At 40.3% G+C, this 21,006-nt stretch overlaps 13 protein-coding genes across 13 annotated transcripts, besides 18 other annotated features; 1 reads left to right on the top strand and 12 right to left on the bottom strand.

Annotated features, from left to right (window-relative positions):
* Positions 1-194: 194 nt before the first annotated feature.
* Positions 195-200: a repeat region (telomeric repeat hexamer TTAGGG).
* A 12-nt stretch (positions 201-212) lies between these two features.
* TB927.1.1870 (hypothetical protein, unlikely) lies at positions 213-374 on the bottom strand (the record flags this gene model as incomplete). Its single annotated transcript, XM_001218888.1, has 1 exon — positions 213-374. The coding sequence occupies one exon, from the start codon at positions 372-374 to the stop codon at positions 213-215; it is 162 nt and encodes a 53-aa protein (XP_001218889.1).
* Positions 326-374: a sequence feature (Signal peptide predicted for Tb927.1.1870 by SignalP 2.0 HMM (Signal peptide probabilty 0.986, signal anchor probability 0.000) with cleavage site probability 0.557 between residues 17 and 18).
* Positions 375-1,912: 1,538 nt separating this feature from the next.
* TB927.1.1860 (hypothetical protein, unlikely) lies at positions 1,913-2,344 on the bottom strand (the record flags this gene model as incomplete). Its single annotated transcript, XM_001218887.1, has 1 exon — positions 1,913-2,344. The coding sequence occupies one exon, from the start codon at positions 2,342-2,344 to the stop codon at positions 1,913-1,915; it is 432 nt and encodes a 143-aa protein (XP_001218888.1).
* Positions 2,117-2,173: a sequence feature (2 probable transmembrane helices predicted for Tb927.1.1860 by TMHMM2.0 at aa 21-43 and 58-76).
* Positions 2,216-2,284: a sequence feature (2 probable transmembrane helices predicted for Tb927.1.1860 by TMHMM2.0 at aa 21-43 and 58-76).
* Positions 2,248-2,344: a sequence feature (Signal anchor predicted for Tb927.1.1860 by SignalP 2.0 HMM (Signal peptide probabilty 0.000, signal anchor probability 0.999) with cleavage site probability 0.000 between residues 33 and 34).
* Positions 2,345-2,457: 113 nt separating this feature from the next.
* On the bottom strand, positions 2,458-4,341 carry TB927.1.1850 (hypothetical protein, conserved; the record flags this gene model as incomplete). The annotated part of the gene is made up of 1 exon (XM_001218886.1): positions 2,458-4,341. One exon carries the CDS (start codon positions 4,339-4,341, stop codon positions 2,458-2,460), a length of 1,884 nt encoding a protein of 627 aa, XP_001218887.1.
* Positions 8,314-9,960, bottom strand: TB927.1.1840 (hypothetical protein, conserved; the record flags this gene model as incomplete). The annotated part of the gene is made up of 1 exon (XM_001218885.1): positions 8,314-9,960. The coding sequence occupies one exon, from the start codon at positions 9,958-9,960 to the stop codon at positions 8,314-8,316; it is 1,647 nt and encodes a 548-aa protein (XP_001218886.1).
* Positions 10,895-10,900: a repeat region (inverted telomeric repeat hexamer CCCTAA).
* On the bottom strand, positions 12,292-12,513 carry TB927.1.1830 (hypothetical protein, unlikely; the record flags this gene model as incomplete). The annotated part of the gene is made up of 1 exon (XM_001218884.1): positions 12,292-12,513. One exon carries the CDS (start codon positions 12,511-12,513, stop codon positions 12,292-12,294), a length of 222 nt encoding a protein of 73 aa, XP_001218885.1.
* Positions 12,718-13,863, bottom strand: TB927.1.1820 (hypothetical protein, conserved; the record flags this gene model as incomplete). The annotated part of the gene is made up of 1 exon (XM_001218883.1): positions 12,718-13,863. The coding sequence occupies one exon, from the start codon at positions 13,861-13,863 to the stop codon at positions 12,718-12,720; it is 1,146 nt and encodes a 381-aa protein (XP_001218884.1).
* A 264-nt stretch (positions 13,864-14,127) lies between these two features.
* Positions 14,128-14,463, top strand: TB927.1.1810 (hypothetical protein, unlikely; the record flags this gene model as incomplete). The annotated part of the gene is made up of 1 exon (XM_001218882.1): positions 14,128-14,463. The coding sequence occupies one exon, from the start codon at positions 14,128-14,130 to the stop codon at positions 14,461-14,463; it is 336 nt and encodes a 111-aa protein (XP_001218883.1).
* TB927.1.1800 (hypothetical protein, unlikely) lies at positions 14,707-15,141 on the bottom strand (the record flags this gene model as incomplete). Its single annotated transcript, XM_001218881.1, has 1 exon — positions 14,707-15,141. The coding sequence occupies one exon, from the start codon at positions 15,139-15,141 to the stop codon at positions 14,707-14,709; it is 435 nt and encodes a 144-aa protein (XP_001218882.1).
* Positions 14,713-14,781: a sequence feature (1 probable transmembrane helix predicted for Tb927.1.1800 by TMHMM2.0 at aa 121-143).
* A 114-nt stretch (positions 15,142-15,255) lies between the features above and the next one.
* TB927.1.1790 (hypothetical protein) lies at positions 15,256-15,939 on the bottom strand (the record flags this gene model as incomplete). Its single annotated transcript, XM_001218880.1, has 1 exon — positions 15,256-15,939. One exon carries the CDS (start codon positions 15,937-15,939, stop codon positions 15,256-15,258), a length of 684 nt encoding a protein of 227 aa, XP_001218881.1.
* Positions 15,940-16,091: 152 nt separating this feature from the next.
* Positions 16,092-16,097: a repeat region (inverted telomeric repeat hexamer CCCTAA).
* A 55-nt stretch (positions 16,098-16,152) lies between these two features.
* On the bottom strand, positions 16,153-16,569 carry TB927.1.1780 (hypothetical protein, unlikely; the record flags this gene model as incomplete). The annotated part of the gene is made up of 1 exon (XM_001218879.1): positions 16,153-16,569. One exon carries the CDS (start codon positions 16,567-16,569, stop codon positions 16,153-16,155), a length of 417 nt encoding a protein of 138 aa, XP_001218880.1.
* Positions 16,159-16,227: a sequence feature (5 probable transmembrane helices predicted for Tb927.1.1780 by TMHMM2.0 at aa 4-26, 38-60, 64-86, 88-110 and 115-137).
* Positions 16,240-16,308: a sequence feature (5 probable transmembrane helices predicted for Tb927.1.1780 by TMHMM2.0 at aa 4-26, 38-60, 64-86, 88-110 and 115-137).
* Positions 16,312-16,380: a sequence feature (5 probable transmembrane helices predicted for Tb927.1.1780 by TMHMM2.0 at aa 4-26, 38-60, 64-86, 88-110 and 115-137).
* Positions 16,390-16,458: a sequence feature (5 probable transmembrane helices predicted for Tb927.1.1780 by TMHMM2.0 at aa 4-26, 38-60, 64-86, 88-110 and 115-137).
* Positions 16,492-16,560: a sequence feature (5 probable transmembrane helices predicted for Tb927.1.1780 by TMHMM2.0 at aa 4-26, 38-60, 64-86, 88-110 and 115-137).
* Positions 16,494-16,569: a sequence feature (Signal anchor predicted for Tb927.1.1780 by SignalP 2.0 HMM (Signal peptide probabilty 0.382, signal anchor probability 0.601) with cleavage site probability 0.141 between residues 26 and 27).
* Positions 16,570-16,898: 329 nt separating this feature from the next.
* On the bottom strand, positions 16,899-17,222 carry TB927.1.1770 (glutaredoxin, putative; the record flags this gene model as incomplete). Its single annotated transcript, XM_001218878.1, has 1 exon — positions 16,899-17,222. One exon carries the CDS (start codon positions 17,220-17,222, stop codon positions 16,899-16,901), a length of 324 nt encoding a protein of 107 aa, XP_001218879.1.
* A 1,111-nt stretch (positions 17,223-18,333) lies between these two features.
* Positions 18,334-18,774, bottom strand: TB927.1.1760 (hypothetical protein, conserved; the record flags this gene model as incomplete). The annotated part of the gene is made up of 1 exon (XM_001218877.1): positions 18,334-18,774. One exon carries the CDS (start codon positions 18,772-18,774, stop codon positions 18,334-18,336), a length of 441 nt encoding a protein of 146 aa, XP_001218878.1.
* Positions 18,445-18,513: a sequence feature (3 probable transmembrane helices predicted for Tb927.1.1760 by TMHMM2.0 at aa 22-44, 54-76 and 88-110).
* Positions 18,547-18,615: a sequence feature (3 probable transmembrane helices predicted for Tb927.1.1760 by TMHMM2.0 at aa 22-44, 54-76 and 88-110).
* Positions 18,642-18,774: a sequence feature (Signal anchor predicted for Tb927.1.1760 by SignalP 2.0 HMM (Signal peptide probabilty 0.022, signal anchor probability 0.978) with cleavage site probability 0.012 between residues 45 and 46).
* Positions 18,643-18,711: a sequence feature (3 probable transmembrane helices predicted for Tb927.1.1760 by TMHMM2.0 at aa 22-44, 54-76 and 88-110).
* Positions 18,775-19,248: 474 nt separating the features above from the next.
* TB927.1.1750 (hypothetical protein, conserved) lies at positions 19,249-20,661 on the bottom strand (the record flags this gene model as incomplete). The annotated part of the gene is made up of 1 exon (XM_001218876.1): positions 19,249-20,661. The coding sequence occupies one exon, from the start codon at positions 20,659-20,661 to the stop codon at positions 19,249-19,251; it is 1,413 nt and encodes a 470-aa protein (XP_001218877.1).
* Between the last annotated feature and the right edge of the window lie 345 nt (positions 20,662-21,006).

The raw sequence follows: 21,006 nt of genomic DNA, 5'->3' as shown, positions 1-21,006 counted from the left end.
CAAGATAAACAAAAAAATAAAACAATACAACAACAAATATGATAATTTCACTGGTGGCGGAGGGAATACCAACGCCGGGAACTGAGCTCCTAATAGGAACTATAGCAAGTTGACAAGCACCGAACTATCGCCCGCACAAGCATGCAGCAATAGTATGTTTTTCACGATTCCGTTCTATTATTTCCTTTCCCCTTCCCTAAATAGTTATATATTTAAATATATATATATATATATTTCTTGTGGAGTTGATTGCGAACTACGACGTCTTTTTCTTTTTGTAAGAATTCTTCGGTTCCCTCTTCACCGTCCCCTGATGTGCTTGTGCCACGTGCAAAGGGAAGAAATAACGGGAATGAGAGGGAACACTTGAACATATCATCAGCCGCTTGCTTAAGCAAAGCAGCGGTGGTAGTGATGACGAGATGGTGAAACAACAGATTTGGCAGTACATTATATATATATATATATATTTATTTATTTATTAAAAAAAAAAATGACGTTTGAGAACCAACAAAATGTCCACCCGAAGGCGCCCTACCTCCTTTTTTTGTAAACTCATTGAGTTCCTTAGAAATTAAAGCTGCGGCTGCGGCACGTCAAAAAACAACAACACCAACACGCGAAAAGGTATCAAAAAAATTATGCGGCTTCTCCGCAACACCTAACCTCCCAGCGCTTTCAAAATTAACGTATATTTATTTTTTGCGCGAAAGCGTCCAGCGGTGCCCCACTGCGAACAAAAATACATCCGAAACACAAATATCATAAACATCAATAAACTCAAACACATAATTAAATAAACTATGTGTTAAAACTGCGAGCAAACAGTAGCAAACGGCGATCGCAATGTTAACAACACAAACAACACAGTAAATAAATAAATAAATATATATATATATATAGTGCGGAATTGAGGGTAAAACAAACAAACAATTCACTACTCCGATGCCCACCCACTATAAAATCACTAGTAATGCACACAGGCAGATGAATCAAAAATATTAATAAGCGAATACATATGATCAAACACAAATGAAACAAAATAAATAAAAAGGGAGAAAACCAGGAACTTCCGGAGGTCTCAAACAAACAAAAATGATGCAGTAAAAAAAAAAACTACGTGTTTATTCCTCCTAAGCTCTGCAACTCAATACTTATAAAAAAAAATGTAGCAGGAATGAGGACACAAAGGAAATAGATAAAAAATTAAAATACAAATAAATTAGTAAATTTTCAAACAAACGGCAAATTTATCCGTATGTTACTTCGAAAGCAGTTCCCTCACTTTCAGCAGGAAAGCTCAGTACTCAAATGCAATTCGAGCGGAGCTCCATTCTTAACCGCGCGAAAAAAAAATGAAGAGAAGAGTTAACAAAAAACATAACATAACAGAATTCACTCCGTTAAGGGAGCACCTCACTATTTATTTATTCGTTCTTTCACTTCTAATATATATATATATATATATTTACGGGAAAATAAATAAAGCGAAAACTCTCAATCGTAATAATGGAAGCTTATTTAATGATTGAAAAAGGCGAACGAGATTAAGGTATGGGAACAAAACGAAGTGAATAAAAAAAAAAGTGGTCAAGACACCTCTTCTAGAAGTTCAGCTGTTTGTGTTATTTTTTATTTATCCCCGCACTTTAAAAAAAAAAGTTATTTATTTATTTTATTCATTTTGTACCCGCTAACTAAGTGAGCTCATAAGCGCAAGTTCGTCCAACAATTCTTTCAATTTTTTTTTTGGTGTACCTGGTTTTATGAAAAAAAAAAATGGAAATAAATAGCAATAATACGACGACCGATCTGTTTTTGAAAATAGGGCGGTTCAGTGGCACATTTCAAGGGACGTATTCACAAATATACAAATGCCCTCAAACACATGCGTGCGCATATCTTTGTTTGTTCATATATTTTTGTAATAAATAAATAAATGAAATGCGGAGCGATAACACGTGGGGGGGGGGGGAACATCAAACAAACAATGAAAAGGATGGCAGCTAAAAGTAAGTCCGGAGTGAAGAAGCGGAGAAGGGATTTTAGCAGCGCTCATGTGGGAACGAGCAAATGGCAACAACGACAATAAAAAGTACAGAACTTGTAAATGACGAAAAAAAAATAAAACACAAGCAACAAACGAAGTAAAGAAGAAAAGAACAAATCTGAATACGTGCGAACAAGGAAATAAAAAAAAGCTAGGGAAATTTGTAAGGGAATATAAGAAGAAACAGCAAAACTGAGCGACTGTAAAGGAAAATAGGGTTAGTGACATCCTTACTCTCTCTCTCTCTCTCTCTCTTCTATGGCGATAATTCTTCCTTTCAAAGCCAATTAGCATAAGCAATCGTAAACGTCGTTTGATCACTTCTTGTTTTCCTCATTTTTAAGACTTTTGATATTCTTATTTCGTTGCTCCCGTGACTTGATTCATGAAGTTGCGCCGCAGCACGCTTAAAAGTAATATGGGTTCACACTAGAGCATAAATTGCCAGTGGAGTTTGTCTGCTCCCGATCTGTAGCGTAATTTTTGTCTGTGTTGCACATCACTTGCAGGAGAGAACTGCCTCTGCAGCAAAATGTATCTTCAAAAGTGGAAATGCTGGAGTCTTTAGCGCCGCCTCCCATATGACGACTACATGAAACGGAGGTGGACCTCATGCCTTCACAATTCACAAAATAGCCACTCCCACATGAACGGGGCGTTTGAATCGTGGTGATATGGTTGTCTTCCCGGTGTTCACCACCACTTTGTGCATTTAAGAACTCGGGGTACACGATACGTTTCAGTTTCTGGGGAGCTCGTGACCGAACCGAGCCTTCGCAGTGCGTATCGTTTTTGGAACGACCGCTACGTTGCTGAGTTCCCGTGGAAAGTTCCTTTTTCCGGAGATGAGGGGCTAGTGGTGACACTGAGGATGAAAATGATCCCATATGGTTGACAAATATGTTGCTCAACGTAAACGTTGAAGCGTTCCCGTGAGTGGATTTGCTGCTTACATTTCTGCCTTTGCCCTGCCGTTGGGTCGTAACACCTAATGAACTATCTGGTTGATTCGTTGTGCTCACATCTCCTCCCCCTTCCTTGTTCCGAAGTGTGGCAGACTTTTGTCCCTTAGTTATGAACGGAGCATTCTGTGGATAGGTTTTGTCAGATACCGAAGTCTTATGTCCCCTGGTGTGGGTCAGCTTTTTACGAAGAACGGAGAGGGGTGCCGTTCCCTCGCTGGTGTTGTGGATTGTTTCCCCACGCCCCTTTACAAGTTTGGGTAACATATGCTCTCCGCTCTGTCGCCTTCCCGAGGGGCATTTCACAACACTATCGGGTAGTTCTGCTAATTGAATGGAATGAAGTTCACGAATACCGCAAGAAGTGGAGTCCATAACACGGCGGCTCCCACGGCTTCCCTCCTGTAATTGCTCCTCAGCAGCCTTTCCAAGCTGTCGCGCGCATTCCATCACACGGATCTCACCAACCCCTTTCTCTTCGCATTCCTCAGTGTTGATGTTGCTATACTCCTTGTACAAACTGGCGCATGAAAACCGTAGGCGATCCCCACGTCCGCTACGTTTCCTCGATCTGGTGCTAAACATGCTTTTGAACGATATATCACACGAATTCGGCGTCAACTCAAGACTTTCACCGGTCCTACTCCTATTATACCCTTGACACTCCACGGGGTTGTGGTCTGTTTCATCTTCCCTCACGGTGGGATGAGTTTCGTGGCGTTTCGACTCCTCATTGACCAGTTGCTGCTGTTGTTCTTTCCCTTTTACATTATTAGCCTTGCGGTCAACGTTATTCTCCGCGGACCCGCCTCGAAAAATAGTTGCGTTTCCATCACCTTGAGTTCCCTCCTGTTTCTTCCTTCTCCCCATCTGCTCTTCCATCCACGCCAACATGAATAGGGAATCAATCACTTCAGCACCATCGAAACTTTGCCCGGCCCCGTGGTAGAAAAAATTCTTCCGGGGCCTCCGCATTTTTGAGTTCCACCCCTCAAAAACTGCCGCATCGTCGGAATCGTCAAGGTGTTCCCATAGCGGACTCCGGACTATTTTCGCATCAGCGAGTGCGTTTTCATACCACAGGCGGTTCCTACGGCGACTGATGAGACGTTTTCGCGGTTTTGCGGTGAGCGGACGGTTTCCATATTTTCCACAAGCGGGGCTCAAATGCCTGCCAACACGATTATTAGGAATGGGATAAGTTGCATTAGCATCATTTCCGTTTCGGTTGTGCGATGGGAGCCCCGGGCGGCGTCCGGTAGTGGTGCCTCGAAAATCGCGCCGAGCGCATGGAGTCGACGGCGGTTCTGGCTTTCGAGCACGATTCATATATAGCTAACGTTGAGAACTGTTTGTTTTTTCCTCCCCCCTCTTTTCCTTTTTCCGCCGGTTGGAAGGAAATGTAATCGATCCCTCTTCCCTGTGTGTGTGTGTGCTTCACTGCTCTTTTATTTCTCCTCTTCCCTCTTATATTCCGTGTTATCTTTTCTCCCCCAACTTTTGGTGTAGGTATGAACAAAAATATGTCTGTGCCTATTAACCTGTTGGGGGAAATAGTGATGTTCTTTCTTGAGGTAAAAATGATATATACCTCTTGTAAAACAATTGAAAAATAAGGAGAAAGAGAAAAAAGTGTGAGTGGAAGCTAAAATATTTTAGCTACGTTCATATAAATACAAATAAATGCACATATAAGCGAAGTGTGTCTGTGTGTAGGTAGGGGGCATTTTAGCTGCCAAATTCAGCGAACTGTGTTTCGAGAAAGGGAAATTAGGCCGCAAATAAGTACAATGCATAATAATCATAACTATATTTTCCCCTCTTCACACGCATATACACACGCAAATACCTCATCATTGAAGTTATATATGTATATATATATATATATATATATATATGAATATATGCGTGTGTGTATGCATGTCAACGCATTCTTTTCTTTTCTTTTCCTTCTTTTGCTTCTTCTCTTTCTCCCCACCCGCATGCACACTTGTTGCTCTTGTCGTTGTTAATTATTACCCTTTTTAGTGTTATTGTTATTTTTGATCATTGCAAGGGTCACCCTTTAACTGGAATCACACACGACCGAATTTTTTACGCTCTGCTTCACGGATCATGACACACAACGATCCACATATAAATAAAATAAACAGGTATATATACATATTTAAGCATTATTCATTTATTTACTGGAATATTTTACAACGCACAAACACTCGTCTCCGATTCTGTGAATTGTGTTAACACACTGGTTTGCATTACCCCTCCTCCTTCTTCTTCCTTTCATCCTCTTCAAAAAAGTGTGGAATACAACAAAAAAAAACACAAGTCAGACACATTTATTTTTGTATGAGGGAACTAAAAGGGTGGATGTGTGTGTGTGTGTGTGTGCAGGGGCCAATGTGGCGAAAGGGGTAAAATAATAATAATAATTATTATTATTAAAAATAAAGATTAAAAAGATTGAAGGGGAAGGGAGGGGAGAGGAAGGGAGGAGGGTAATTGAAAATAAAAAAAAAGTGCTGCGCACACCGCTACCACCCAATGCGTCTGACGGTTTCTCCTATTTTTTATCATAATATTAAATAAAATAATCAATATATTGTTCCGTTTCCTACTTTTCGATTTTTTTTTTTGCATTTGCAGTGCTAATAATGACGATGATGCAGAAAAGAAAAATCAAATAAGTTGGCCCAACCCTTGTGAAGAGAAAACGAGACCACCTGTGCGTTTGCGTAGGTTAATAAATAGCAGCAACCAATAACAACAACATAAAGTAAAGCAAAAGACAAAACAACAACAACAGCAACAACAAACGAAACTAAAAAGATTAACACATAAGACATACTCAAAGTCCGTTAAATTTGAATAATAAAATAAACAATCGTTCACCCGTAGGAAAGAAATAAAAACAAAAACAAACAAGAGGTCGACAGAATACAGAAAGGTAAGAGAGGGAGAAAGAAAGATAGAGAACGACACGGAGAACCACCACCCAGACAACACAAAACCTACTCTCTTTTTTTAAAAAAATATATATATATATGTTCATCTATTCGAAATAAAATAAAATAAAGCGATCATTCCCCCCTCCCCTTTGCAAACCGAAGGCACACATAAAGACACACAAATGAACAACAGCAACAACAAAAACAAAAAGAGAGATAATAATGCAACACTGTCAGTTAACCTCGCGACATCTCCACACGTACTTGTCTCGCCGTCTCTTTTTTTTTTTCCTCTTTTTTCTTTTAAAAAAAAACATAAAAAAAAATACAAACCGGAGTAATGACAACGGCAAGAACGACAGTGAAGAAGCAAGAGGTAAGGAAAGAGTCTTAGAAAACAACATATGAAAGAAATAGTGGACCGTGAAGGGGTTTTCTTTTTTTTTTTTTTGAAGAAAAAGGAAGTTTAAAAACAGAAGATAACGAACAAACAAACAAACAAAGCACTAGAGGAGGAGACGATCCTCATCCCTGTGCAGAATATCACACCCTTTCCCACAAAACAAAATAACAAAAAGAAAAAAAAGAGAGAAAGAATATATTATACATTCAATATATTTTGTATTTTTAAATATACTTGTACTAACATTTAAATATTTGACGTGTGAGATTCCTCCCACGAGCGGGTGGTTGGTTGAAGATCAGAACCGGTTATAACAATAAATAAGCTACAAGTACCAGCGCAATCAAATTCTCAACATCATCAATTTTATTATTATCGTTACTATTATTTTTATTATTATTATTATTACTATTTATATTATTGTTGTTACCATCACCAACTCCTATCATTTGACCTCTCGAATAACAACAACAGGAGGATGACCGAACGCACAAAAACAAAAAAAAAAAGCGAGACGTACAAAATAATGATGCAATGCACGTTTATTATTGTTCATTGTTATTTTTTCTCATCTCCTATTTTTTTCTCTCTTTTTCTTTTTTTTTTTACCATTGAACCTTTTTTTTCTTTTGTGTGTGTGTGTGTGTGCGTGTGAGAGAGAGAGAGTTTTGCGCGTTGGTCACGTGCAGTAGCCAATAGTTTCAAGACGAATGCCAAATCGAAAAATAAAAATTAAAAAGACATCGGCTCAGGCACACAAACACACACTTACAGACATGAGAAATTAATCCTTTACTCTTTCTTTTTTCTTCTTTTTTTTAGACCTGGTCAGGCCGAAATTTAAATACACAAGCCACATGAGAACGAAGAGAAGTCAAATAGATAAATAAAAAAGGGTAAAGAAAAAAAAAGTCAAAAAAACGAGAATAAGAATAACGGAAAATCCGATGACTGCATTGTGTTGAGTATAAAAATATTTTTTCTTTTTTATAAGACGGTGTAGTGTGGGAACAGAAAGCGGAACCTGCTGTCGGAGTAATGTCAGACATTCACCTTTACTTTTACTTTTTTTTTTATTTCTGTTTTTTTTAATTTTTTGCTGAATGTAATTCCCCATCACCCCTATCCTAAAAGTCACCGTTCTCCCTCTTTTGTTTTCTTTTACTTTTCCTTTTGCTGGCACTTAACCCTCCAAAACGAACAAACCAAACCAATGGAAAAAAAAAAGAAACTTTCTTTACCTTTCTCCTGTTTAACTTCTACTCTTCTTCATTTTTACATCACATCACATGGCATCACTTCACTTTAATTCATTTTATATCTTTTATTTTATTTAGTTTCCTCTTTCCTCTGCAAGTCACATTCAACAACCCATTACTTTCCTCCCGCTTGTTGGACTTCAAAACTTTCCCGCCATCCACAGCGCTCACAACAAACCACAAACTTTCCCCAATATTGTACACATCTCCCACTGGTTCTCCTTAATGAAAAAGAAAAGTAATAGTAATAATAATAATTGTTATTATTATTATTACCACTATTTTCTTTGTTTCCCCCCTCTGTTCCCGCCATGAAAAACAGGCACGCACGTGCCCAACGGATACAGGGATGTTACTGTCGATTATATAATAAGTGGTCTGGAAGTAAACTTGCTCCAGTTGTATGCCGGCGGGAAGGCTGACAAAAAGAAAGAAGAATATATATATATATATATACGATATGGAATAGGAAGGAAAGGAAAGTCATGGAGGTTCTGCTGCCACACATACGTGTGTGATTTTTTTTGATACCATCCTGTGAGCAAAACTGGGAATACCAGCGGTTGACATCACAGTTTTTTTTTCTTTTTTTTTTTCCCCCTCTCCCCCCCAGACACATCTTCCCTCTGTTCCTTTTTTGTTTTTTTTTTTCGTTCGTTCTATTTTAATACTGTTCCTTCACCTGTCGTTTCTAAGAGCGTTTGCAACTCATTGCCTTTTCCGCTTCTCCAGCCTCAAGGAGCCCAATATTGGGACTTGCCACACGCTTCGCATCATCCAATGCGGACTCAAACCATCGTGGACCAATCACTTTTCCCTTCGGTCCATAGAAACGAAGCGGCGAAACCGCACGACGTTTGCCGTGAACTTTTTCCATTACTAAAGGCATTCTGCTCGGGTAACTTGGCTGTAGTGGACGCTTCGGGTGAAGAATTTGGGCGATAACGTTGTGGACGCGGTGATTCAACGTCTTCAATTCTCCTCCTCGCTCTAACGTAATTGGATTATCTTTCGTGGCGGCATCCCGCTCTCCGCACCACTGATGATGTGTTGCTGCAGAATGTCTCAACAATGTGTGAAGGTCGTCATTTACCGATAAAAGTGGTGTGGCCGCCCACGTGGTTAAATCAACCACTCGCCGCACGATATCATCCTTCTTTACTTCTGTCGAACTCGCTTCAAGTGACTTCTTTTCCACATCTTTTGCAGAGCTATCCCCTTTGTGTTGACAATTGGCGTTTTCGGCTAAACTGGAGAGAGAAGAACCGCCCGCTGCAGCACCCCTCATTAAACTTTCCCACATATGCGCACAGCTTTCGGCAAGAACTAGCGAGGGATCCTCACGTTGACCAGTTTGTATCACTCCACTTGACTCATTGCCTGTGTCATGTGTCTTATTTGCTGCTGCTTCCACTCTTTCACTAACCGAAACCCAACCTATAATATTCGTAAACTTCCCTTCGTTGTGAGTCTCCGCCACCTTCTTGTCCGCAATGTTTTTCAGTTCCTCATTGGCTTTATTGTGATGCTCATCATTTTTTCCTCGCTCCTTCCACATGGGCTCCAATTGCGTGGAATTGGTAACGGCGGTTGGTTTTGCGTGCTGATGGCGTAGTGGCAGGCGCAACGCTACCGATTGCGGGCTGTGAACATCTGGAAGCACTCTGGTGGAGGGCGGTGACACGTTTGGCGAGAGGGATTTCAGTGATATGGAAGGTTTTACACGCTGACATGTGATATATCCACTTCTTTTGCTTCCACCGGTGTCCTGACCTTTGGGAAGCGGCGCTGGTGGTTGTGGTGTGACATCAATCAGTGGGAGGTTTCGTACCGTCTTCCGCCGGCAGTTGCCGCTCGAGTCACTGGCAGTTGCCGAACCCTCTAAAGGCGAAATTAACCCCGTGAGGTTTTCCATTGGCTCTACAGTTGTCATTGGCGGTCGCAACAACTTTAGGGGTTGTGTTGTACCACCCGCCTTCCCCTCAGTTCCCACTGAGCAGTTGGTTTTCAACTGCCCCGTGCTGCATGTTCCCGTTACTGGACTCTCCGCATTTTTGTGTTGCCTTGCTGAGTTTGTGAGATGACCTCTTGTCCCTGCGGGATCGGTCCTAACGGAATTTCCTTGCGAGTTGAGCGCATTTGTCGCCGTAACCGCACCAGTCCGCTTACTTAAGTCGTTGCTGTACGTGCCGACCCCAAGTCTTAAAACCTTATGCGTACCTTCTCTAGTTTTCACGGAATTAACACTGTTATAGTGGTTTGATGAACTCAGCCCGTTATCCGCATCATTCTTCTTCACGTTGTTATACATGTTAGCATCCGTGGGAGCGGGCCGCATGATTCCACTTAATCAACTCGTATGGATTGTCTGAACAATACACAAAAAATGACGGGAATGTTGGGAGTGTGTGGCTGCTAAATAATAGTTATGTAACGCCTTCTCAATCCAGTTCCCTTTATGCTTTCTTTTTATGTTGGTTTTGTTTTTTTTTTCTGCTCCGGAATCCACGTACCCAACGCCGATATTTTATCGCACCAACAGACGCCAAAGCACTCAGAGATACGCCTCCAACCGACGGCAGCGGACGCCAACCAAAACAGAGGTTATGAATGGCCGGAGTAAGGTATGAAAGGAAGAGTGGCCTGGAAGTAAAAAAATAATAATAATAATAAAAACGAGGGGGAAAAAAGTACAACTTACCAATGCGTGTATATGCAAATATAATATTGCGCTTGAACTATGGTAGACACTGTTTTATTTTTCGCTATAATGAACCACTTGACTAACTTTGTCTGCTGCTTATCCTCTTACTTCCTTCTTTTGCCTCTGTTTGTTCTTCGCCTTGATTTATTTATTTATTTTGGTTTCCGACACTATAGATACAAATATAAAGATAGATGAAAATAAGTTAATAAATATATGAGATGCTCAAGAACTTCTGTAGCCGTTTCTTATTTATTTTTCTGTAAGGAAATTTCTGCTCTTGGGAGAAACGTACTTCCCTGTCCTTGTAAATTACGACAGGAGGTTTCGACCAATAAAGAATTTGAAGCAAAGCTTCTATTCCTTTTGCTTTTGAGCTTTCCCTCTTTTCCCTTTCTTTGTATTTTTTGTGTGTATTAATATTAATATTGCTTTCCTTTTTGAATTTTTGAGTATCTACAAAAAATATATATAAACACGCAAACAAATATATAAATGTGCGTGGTCTGTGGTTGTATTTATTCCCACGTCCGTAGTGGTGGGGAAAATAGGTAGCGACCGCACTCAATTAGGGAAACTAATTAATAACAAAACGAACAAAATACAAGATGATACAAGAGAAAAAGACACTTCGAAGAATTTGTAATGAATACGTGAAAAAGGAAGGAGAAATTAAAGAAAAGTAGAAGAGACAGACAGAAGAGGAAGAGAAGTGAAGAGAACGAAACGAAAAGAAATATATGAACAAGGTGAGTAACAGCGGCAATAATAACAATAATAATAATAGAGGGGAAGCAGTGCAAGAAAGATCAAGGAGGCTACGGGCAGAAAGAACATGTGGCACACCTGCCCGCAACATTCGAATCACACAAATTAGAGAAGAGCCGAATGCAATTTAATATAATATAATACAATATAATATAATATACTATACTATATTAATATTATATTGTATAATATTATATTATAATAATATATAGACAGATAGACACAGATACAGATATATATATATATATATATATATATATATATATATGTATATATACATACAATAAATATGATACCTGAACGATCAATCACAAGCAGTTACTATCACTATGCATCATTGTTATCATCCTACAGGATTCATCCATCACAGTAAGCTTCACTTTGTGTAGTTCTTCGTCTCCTTTCCACAAAACATAAAGAAAGAATCTTCACCCCCTCTCAACACTGGTGGATTTTTCTCTACTGCGAACATTTATCAACCAACTTGTTTGAAGTGGCAAACATAATAACTGAAGTGGAAATATCGGCGTACAAAACGAAGCAATAGTAATAATAATAATAAAATGTTTCTACCGTCTTTTATATAATTACCATAATCAAAATCAACTTAACGACTCCATAATTCTGCTCGTATTCGAATAACACCACCTCACAAACATTCTTTTTGTTTTTTTCTTTCTTTCAAAAAGTATAAATTCGACACGAATCTTGGCGCCATAGAGTAGGTAAGAAAAAGAAAGTAAAAAAAAAAAAGAACAACGGCGACATCACCCTGACCGACGTTGCTAACATTAGTAAAAGAGAGAGATTTTTTTAAAAAAAAAAGGCGTAAGGCTGAAACGAACAAAAAGATAAAAGGTAAGAAAAAAAAAAAAACTCGTCGCTCACACAAAAATACGAGCACATAACCAAAACTCTTGGTGCAACCTTTAAAGCAAAAATTAGTTCCGCATCGGAACCGAGACTAGCGACAAAAGCGGAAACAATGCAATAAAGATTTCTCACCAGTTCTCTGTTTCCCTCCCTTTTCCTCTTCTTTCCACCTCACACTAACTTTAATTATTTTTTGCGAAGTGAAGAAATGCACAAACTCGATATATCAAGTCTCGAAGGAACACGTCACAAATGATTTGGCACGTTGAGGGCAGAGGCGAAGAAATTAAAAAAAAATTATTCACATTAATTTGTGCGCCAGTGCTATTTCATGAGTCTCTCCGTGCCACCTCTCTTCTCTTTTTTTCGTTTTTGTGCTGAAAACGAAGACTGAAAGTTTCGAGCCGTTTTTCTTGTACTTTCTTTTTTTTTCTTTTTATCTTTACGGAACCAACTATTATCTGTGAATGGACGAATACGGTTCCAAATAAATCGTTCACTCAATAAACACTCCTTCTTTACAATTTCATTCCTTTTCGGTATCATCTAAACCTATTGATACCACCGTTCGCAGCATCTGATACATCCAAATGAACAGGGGGAAAAAAAAGAATCTGAATAGGGTACTTCAACTTCCATTTAAAAATCTCTGCGCCGCCATTACCTTCAGACTTTATCCAAACAATTGTTTCTTCTCATTTTTTTTTTCCCCCTCCCCTCCGTGGTTTCCACGCACTGCTCAGAGTTCATTTAGCACCCGTAATAATCCAATAAACCTTTTGTTGTTCGGACTACACCTTTTAACTCTTGGGCCGCTGTCAGGGAAAGGTATGTATCATCTGTCACAAATTCCACCAAAGTCTTTTCATTACGTTCCAGGAACACCGCAAAACCAAGAATTGCCATATCATTCCTCTGCACATGTTTGTCAAACGCAGTGTTCACCTCATTCATCGCCTGAAGACGTATGCTTGCCTTATATTTGGTAGCGTAGTGCACCCAAGTACGTATGCGACGAGCAACAAACGCCCGCTTCCTGCTGATTTCATCTTCATATTTTTTGGCTACATGGTTCCACGAGTCCATTTCATGTAAAACTCCATGTGGCAGGCACACAACGGCCCTCCTCATGAGACATGCCAACTGGAGTGGCCCAACCCGCAGCAAACTGCATGTATCGAGCACAATATGAGATACTTGGGGTTGCAACTGTTTTACAGGAACACTGTGCACCAGTTTTGTGCCCCCAGGATTGGTAACAGCACCGTTATCGCCCGCACGCGAAAGTTCGTTGGGTGCACTGGCATTAATACTTCGGTTAATGCAGTCATTGGTGTTTCGTTGCTGTGGCGTGATCGTCGTAAGTCCAATGAATGTTTTGTGCTTATTGGAAATCCGCCGCAACGCCTCCAATCTTCCCCCTTTATGACTGCCTTTGCTAGTCGTGAACACTTTCACGAAGTCATTGTTATTTTCAGTGGAGTGGACACTTTTAGATTCTGCTGCGGTGTGTTGACTTATTGATGATGACGCAGCCGGTACAATTGGAGTTTGCAATCCTGCTGCTGCTGCCTCTTGCATGCAAACAAAGTTCACAGATTCATTGCAGTCGGTAGTTGGAGCCGGCGAGTACAGGTAGGATCGGTTTTGATCGTCTTTTTCGAGAGTCTCCACCGGCCTCTCAGGGGGATGTCGATTCACAAAAACAGACCCCTCACGTGAAGGCATATGACTGGAAACTATATTGTGTGGGTTCATAAACTCATTATTATCACCCGTACTCTCTGTAGAATGCGGATGTGGCGGAGACGAAGTGCCAATACTGTTACCCTCACCATGAGAAGTAAAGATGTTGCCAGGTGAATTTAAAGGCCCAAGTTCCGTGCTATTATCCATCGCGCACAGGGCAAAAACCCACTGCTAGTACTACCGCAATCTATTTTACAACACGAAAGTTGCAATACGCAGATCAGAAGCAACTACCGACGTGCAATCTAAAGTACCACTTACAGGCCCACAACTCGCCCTCCTTCACTTGTGGGCGCTAACTAAGCGAACAAACAAACAAAAAAAAAGAAGCGAGGAACCAGTCGCAAGAAAGAGAGGCGGAAGGGGAGAGAAAAAAATTGTGTAACAATTATTCGGTGATGTGAGATCAGAATGTTCAGATGCAAAAACCGTGTGAGCAAATACACAAAAGGCAAAGAGAAGAACAACCGACTACTTGGCCGTGTAGTTTCCATAAAGATCTTTTTTTCGTTTTCAAATCATAAAAGCAGAAAACTAAACAAATTAATTTGTTTGTTAAAAATTTCTCTGCCTTTATGTGAGACATTATATATTTCCACACGAGCGGGGAGCAGTAAGAGAACTGTAAAGAGAGTTGGAGAATATTTCGATGTGTGTTTTTCAGTTGAGTTCAACAATCTTTTATTCCCTGTCACTCACTCACTCACTCACTCACTCACTCACTCACATACCCATGTAAATGCATAGGAAAAAACCTAATTAGCACCCGGGATGTAATTAAGCTTTCCTTTTTAGTGACGTTGCCTTTCGTTTTTCACTTGGTTTATCTGTTCTTTTTAAAGCCAACGAGGTTATGTCACTAAAAACTGTAATTACCACGCATCTGAATTTGCGCGGTGATAGCAGAAAGCAAAACGAAGAAATAACGGCGACTGCGGTGAAGAGATGATGATATCACAGAGACACACACAAACATATATATATATATATTTATAAATATACATACATATAAATGCCAATCACAACAATAAGAAGAGAAACAGCGAGACACGACACGACACAGCACGAGAAGAGAAGAGAAGGGAAGGGAAGATGTTGAGGTACGCCACTCACCATCACAACAAAGGCGTTTCTTTCTTTTTTTTTTTTTGCATTCCGTGATAAGTGGGAGGAGGTGGGAGGTTGAAGTGTCGAAAGCATGAAGTAATTCAATAAATGAGCAAATAAATGTATGCGTGTACAAGCATACAACGGAGGAAGTTGTGACTGAGAAAAGAAAAAAAAACAAGCGGTGACGTGAGCTTCACACGCACATTTCTCTTTTCCCTCATGTGCATGCGCACTCGTGGAGGTTGCGGGTAAACTCCTCCTCGCTTCCGCCCCTACTCTTTCTTCTCTCTTTCTTTCCTTTTTTTTTCTTTTCATATCTTTTTTCCTTTAGGCGAGCCCCTCTTCCCTCCTAAAAAAACCGTAGCCAAACAGTCAAACAAGCGCGAAAGGGTTTAATGCAAACGAATAAAGGGATAACTGGGAACATTCTCATTCAAATTTCCCACCTCTTAAACCATTAGTCAGTCGGGTGACGTCTTTGAGCGTCGATACTGTCGGTATGCCCTCTGCATATGCCTTCAGTTTCAATATATTATCACTCGTAACTAATACGACATCATGTTCGTTACGGAAGGAACATGCACACGAAAGAATGTGATCGTCATTCACACGAGCTGCAGACAAAACATTTTTGTCCTTATCATTTTTGCGCTGCAAACGGAAGCCAACATTCATTTTGTTACTCGTGTGCTCATTCTCCAGTTTGTTCAACACCCTGTTGCATGTACTTCCCCTTCCCCCTTCCATTTTTCCTAATTCGTCCATCACTTTCTTTGGTATGATAATCAAGTAATACTTGGCAACTTCCTCCAAAATTGACCACTCAATGTGCTCAACAATAGAACATGTGTCCAACACATAAACACGCTTTTTAACGTTGCTAATTTGCTCCTCATCCGGCGTTTCGTGCAGCTGAGGGTTTTCCTCCCATTTATTTTTTAACCGCCTCCGCTTGTTTTTTTTTTGATTATAACCATTATTATGGTCTACAGCCCCGGAAACTTTTCGCTTTGTGGTTGAATGGGGGTTTGGTTCTTCCGAATCAGAACTCGCCTCGCCTACCACCTCAATCCCGATGGGAGAGTCATCATCAGTGTCGGAATAAATTCCCATCGAGTTGGCCGTAGGAGGTAGTCCGTGTAATTTCAAGGGCTCTGTCAGTCAAATCAGAATATATATAAATATATAAATATATAAATATAAATGCCAGTATTTGACTCGCTTGTCTCTAAGTAAACGTTTGGATGCACACCTGACAAGCAGAATTAGGGGGATGAAGTAAGAATGCAATGATGATATCAGTAGCCGAATAAATAAATAAATTAATTAATACACAATTGCTAGAGCAATAGCAACTTTTAGTGTACAAATAACGCAAAACGAGAAAGGAAATAATAGTGGACGGATCGAAGATAATAAATGCACATGACAAATAACACACAGGTGCACCATAATAATAATAATAATAATAATAATAATAATAATAATAATAATAATAATAATAATAATAATAATAATAATAATAATAATAATAATAAATGCATGCGTGAGGAAGTGAGGGGAGACGGAAGACCACACACACACACACACACACACATGCATCGAATAATGCGACCAACAGGACAACCAAAATGTTTCTGCTCTTTGTTTTTCTTTTTTCTCCCTTCCCCTGCCGAGCAGCATACAACAACAAATAAAACCAAAACAGAGAATCAGCGAGATGTGCACGCCATACAAATACATGTGTGAGTATGAATACCTATTAACAAACTTCCATGTTCGTGTGCCTCATTTTCTCCACACAATCCTCCCTTTCCACATCATCGTTCAAATTTCTATGGAACGATGAAAGAAAGAAAGAAAGAAAGAAAGTGGTGACAGAAGAAACAAAAAAAAACATAAGAAAAAAAAACAACAACAATAACAACAACAGCAAAAAGCCAAATGACCACTGCCCGTCTCAAAATGAGACAATTAAACATTACAGCTGTACGCTCCATCGAAGTGAACATACACATAAATATATATTTCGTTACGCCTATGCTCACAATACATAAACAATAATTACCTCTTCAGCCCCTTTCAATTTCGGCTGAAAGGTGCCCTGCCCGGTACATTGCAACAAGTTCATCATAACCGCCAAAATACTTCCCATTAAGAAAAACTTGAGGCACCGTATGTACACCCGTGCGTCCCACCACTTCTGCAAACACTTCACGACCGTTGGGAATAATATCAATTTCAAGTGAAACGAAACGGTGTTTGAGTTCAATCAGTAACATCTTCAGTTTTGTGCAGAACTGACAATACGTGGCGGACACCATTACCATTTTATTGCGGCGCAACATCATATCAAGAAATTGTGGTGCCTTTGCCGGATCCAATGCGTTATTCATCCTGGTAGGTCCCTCACAACAACGTACGAAAAAAAAAAAATAGAATAAAATAGAACAAAATAAAGCAAACAAGTCAACTATATATGTAAATCAACAACAAAATATGTGTAACCTTATACTAAATCTTATTTGTTTTTTTTGTTTGGAAGTGTCTGACGTTAATAAATCCAGCTTCACTGGTTTTCTTTGGACGCAATCACGTGACTTATGTATTTGATACCAGCGCACTTGAATTCCACAACTTCTTTACTTTTTTTTTAAAAAATAACTTCCCCCCTCCTCCCCTTATGCAGAAGTGTCGTTAAAGCTGGCCGAAAAGGATTGGAACCCCGTTATTAGTAGTTCCTTTTATTATTTTATGAAAAAAAAATTCTACCTTAGTAAAAGAGAAAAAAAAAGGCAACAAATACTAACAACAGAAGAAGAAAGAAAACGCGAATGGTAAATTTTGTTTCCACCACAGTGCGGCAATTGAATGCCTACATAAGTTTGAGAGTGAAGGGGCTAGAGCACAGACACACATACAAAAAAAAAACATATATATATATATATACATACATATATATATATATATATATATATATTATATAGCTACTGAAGCATGAAGATTGAAGTGAATGCATGGCCCATTGCATTTGTATGTTTGCACTCAACACACCGCCAAAGGGGGAAAAAATGAACAAAAACACTAACACCAACAACGGCGCACATAAGCAGACACGAAAAGAGAAATGATTTCCACCTCTACCGAAAATAAAATAAACAAAACGAAATGAAATGAAGGATCTGTCATTACATTCGTTTGTCACCTCTTTGCCGGTCCCAGTGAAGCGGCAAAGTAACCATAAGGACAAATATGAATTGAAAAGCGGCTCCCAAAGAAAACCAACTCCGCCATCAACATCAACATCAACATCAAAAAAAAAAAAGAAAGAAAGAGAAAACAACCACAACAAACCGAAAATATATCAATGATGAGGGGGCTGACGAAGAAAAGCGGGAGCCGCGGACAACACGCAGGCAAATGCTTTGAGATTTATGAGTAATAGAGAAAACACCACCGATAACAATAATGATATTGTTAAAAAAAAAACAAAACAGATTGTAACCATTACTTCAGGGAAAGAAAAGTGATGCTGCTGAAGTGGGGTAAATAAAAGATAAATTGCCGCATCTGCTCTTCGCAGTCCACCAGGGTAAAAAAAAAAAAACATATGTGGGGCAAACAAACAGCAACTTCAACAAAGGAAAAGAAAAGAGAAAAAAAAACAGTAAGCGGGTACAAAAAAATATCCCGTTGAGGAGAATGAAACAGCTTATCAAACAGCAAAAAGAAAAAAAAACGAGAAAAAAAGTTGAATATAAGGGGAGAAGGAGTGAGAGACTGTACATAGCAATAAAACAAAAAAAAAAGGTCTCCCAACAATGTGAAAACGAGAAGCAAAAAAGGGAACAATATAAGAAGAATGAAGTTAGGGAAGCACACAAACTTCACTCTCGCATGCCCTTTCCTCTCCATGATTTGTTCAGTTGTCCAGTGTAACCACACCATTTAAATTTTTGTGTCAACGGCTCGCTTTTTTTTTTTTTAAATTCCTTCCCTTCATTTTACTGAGTGTGTTTGCCTGTTTGCTCCCTCGGTACCTTATCATCATCACCACCACCACCACCAACATCAGCGTCAACAGTTTTTAGATCTTTGTTATCGCATCTCACGCTCTCTTCTTCCAATTCCAAACATTTGTTTCGGTCAATGCTTTCACCTTTGCAATAGTGAAGCAAATTCTCACACGGCTACTGGAGTCGTTTCTCCTCCCTATTTCATTCTTTCCCTCACTAAATAAAATTATTCTGAACAATAATATATAATAATCGTGTGCTCAAAGAAATTTTTGTTTCTCAAGCCTCATGCTCGTTCCATCGAACGCTCCTTCCTTTTTATTCGCTTTATTTTTCACAATTTAACCACTCCCACATTCAGACAAGTACCAAGAGATTTTTCTATATATGTATATTTTTCTTTTTTTTAATACACCGAGTCTGCAGATGAGGCAAGAGATGATCCTAAACTAAAGTCACGGGATAAGGCACTCTCGACCGTAACGAAACCCAGCTCCGGACTTGCGGCATCGGGAGCACAAGGGCACTCAACGATGGAATTCGAAGGCGCTGCAGCCGCCCGACGGTCCACCACATCTCGGGAATGATCCGTTCTAACGTTTGCTAAACCTGTACTCCCACCTTCTTTCTTACCGTTACTTGAGGAACCATGTCCAACCAACAGCGCATTGTCCACATCCACCACATCCTGTTGCTTCTTCGCATTGGCACTTTCGCCCACAGGAGTTGCCACTTGGGGTGTTTTCTTTGCTCCGTTGTCCTGGGCAGCTGTACGACCCGTGCTGCTGGGGACGTGTTTGGACTTATTTAGTTGCATTGAAGTTGTTACCGGACCCGTCGTTGGTGTCATCTGCGTTTCTGCCTTGTCCGTGCACACCGAAACATTTGACAAACTGCTGCCAAGGTCACACGACCGCAGATCCGACGCCGTTAAAACCACCGCGGCAAAGTTACTATTCGCCTGCCTAGGAGACGGTGATCTGCTCGGTGCGTGCTGCGGGGCGGCTTCCGCTACAGGCTTCAGTTGCTGAACCTTTTCTTTACCGACACGTGGCGGTCTCTCTTTGGGTATTCCCGGCGCCCTTGGTTTAGTGGTCCGTGTTCTTTCCACCTTGGTGCCGTTGGAGTTCTTTTCATCGACAGCTGGCGCTTCTTTACCCCCAGTTTGTTTAGACGTTTGTGACACCTTTGTTGCCTTCTGGTGTGCTTTCCTCTCCGACGGCTGCGCGGCACGCACCACCTTCGCACGCTGAGAAACTCCGTTTGTTCCCCCGGAGGTACCGCTGGGGTCCGTAGGTACGGGAGTGCTAGGTTGTTTAAATGATGAAGAGACTGTATCGCTTGGTGTACTCTGTGCAGCGTTTTCAACAGTGCCATCCCTGCGTCGTTTCCTTCGACTTCTGCACCCCCGGCGCGTTTTGGGTCGGCCATCACTATGTCTATTGAGCGTGGCGAAATCCATACCCTTAACCTTCCCCTTACGAAGGTCGCTATAGCGTACCACGTCATAAATTCCGCCCTCTACGACGTTGTAGCATCCTACTGGAAGGCCTGTATTTCGGCAAAGCTTCATATTTGAACTCCGCACACGATTCTCAATTTCCAATGAGTCCAAGCTACTATCCCTTGAATCTTTTGAATGCCTGCCTCCTCCATCCCCTTTGCGAAGCGCGGTTTGACCCTGACTACCGATCCGCTGAAGGAGCACATAGTCCGTGCTGCCAAATAGACCAACCAAATTGACGACCCCAATGGAAACCGCTGGGCGGCCGCAAAATGTGATATGAACAAGTGGAAGTTGTGTAAGATTGAGCTCCATTCAACCTCTACTTCTGCGTTCAAACGAAGGCTAACAAGTTAGTCCTGTTAGAGGGGACATAACCAAAAAAAAAAAGGAAAAGAAAATGAAACAAATAAACAGTGAGGAGGCGCAAAGTCTTTACGCAGCGTCGGTGCCGCCTAATGATATCGCCTCATCCAAGACACAGAAAATTTGATAGCTAATACAAAAAAGAGAATGATGACCAACTATAAAGGCAATTGAAGAATACAAGGTGCATGTGTACACAGCTGTACGTGGATACACCTCGCAGGTAAATGGGAAAACACAAAACAAAAAAGGTCGACAGTAATTGACGTCGTTATTGGTGTATTCCATGTAGTA

The sequence above is a fragment of the Trypanosoma brucei genome, chromosome 1 (assembly GCF_000002445.2).
Source record: "Trypanosoma brucei brucei TREU927 chromosome 1, complete sequence".
NCBI lineage: Eukaryota > Euglenozoa > Kinetoplastea > Trypanosomatida > Trypanosomatidae > Trypanosoma > Trypanosoma brucei.
Note: the sequence above shows the minus strand (reverse complement) of the source record. Positions and strands in the feature narration are given on the sequence as shown.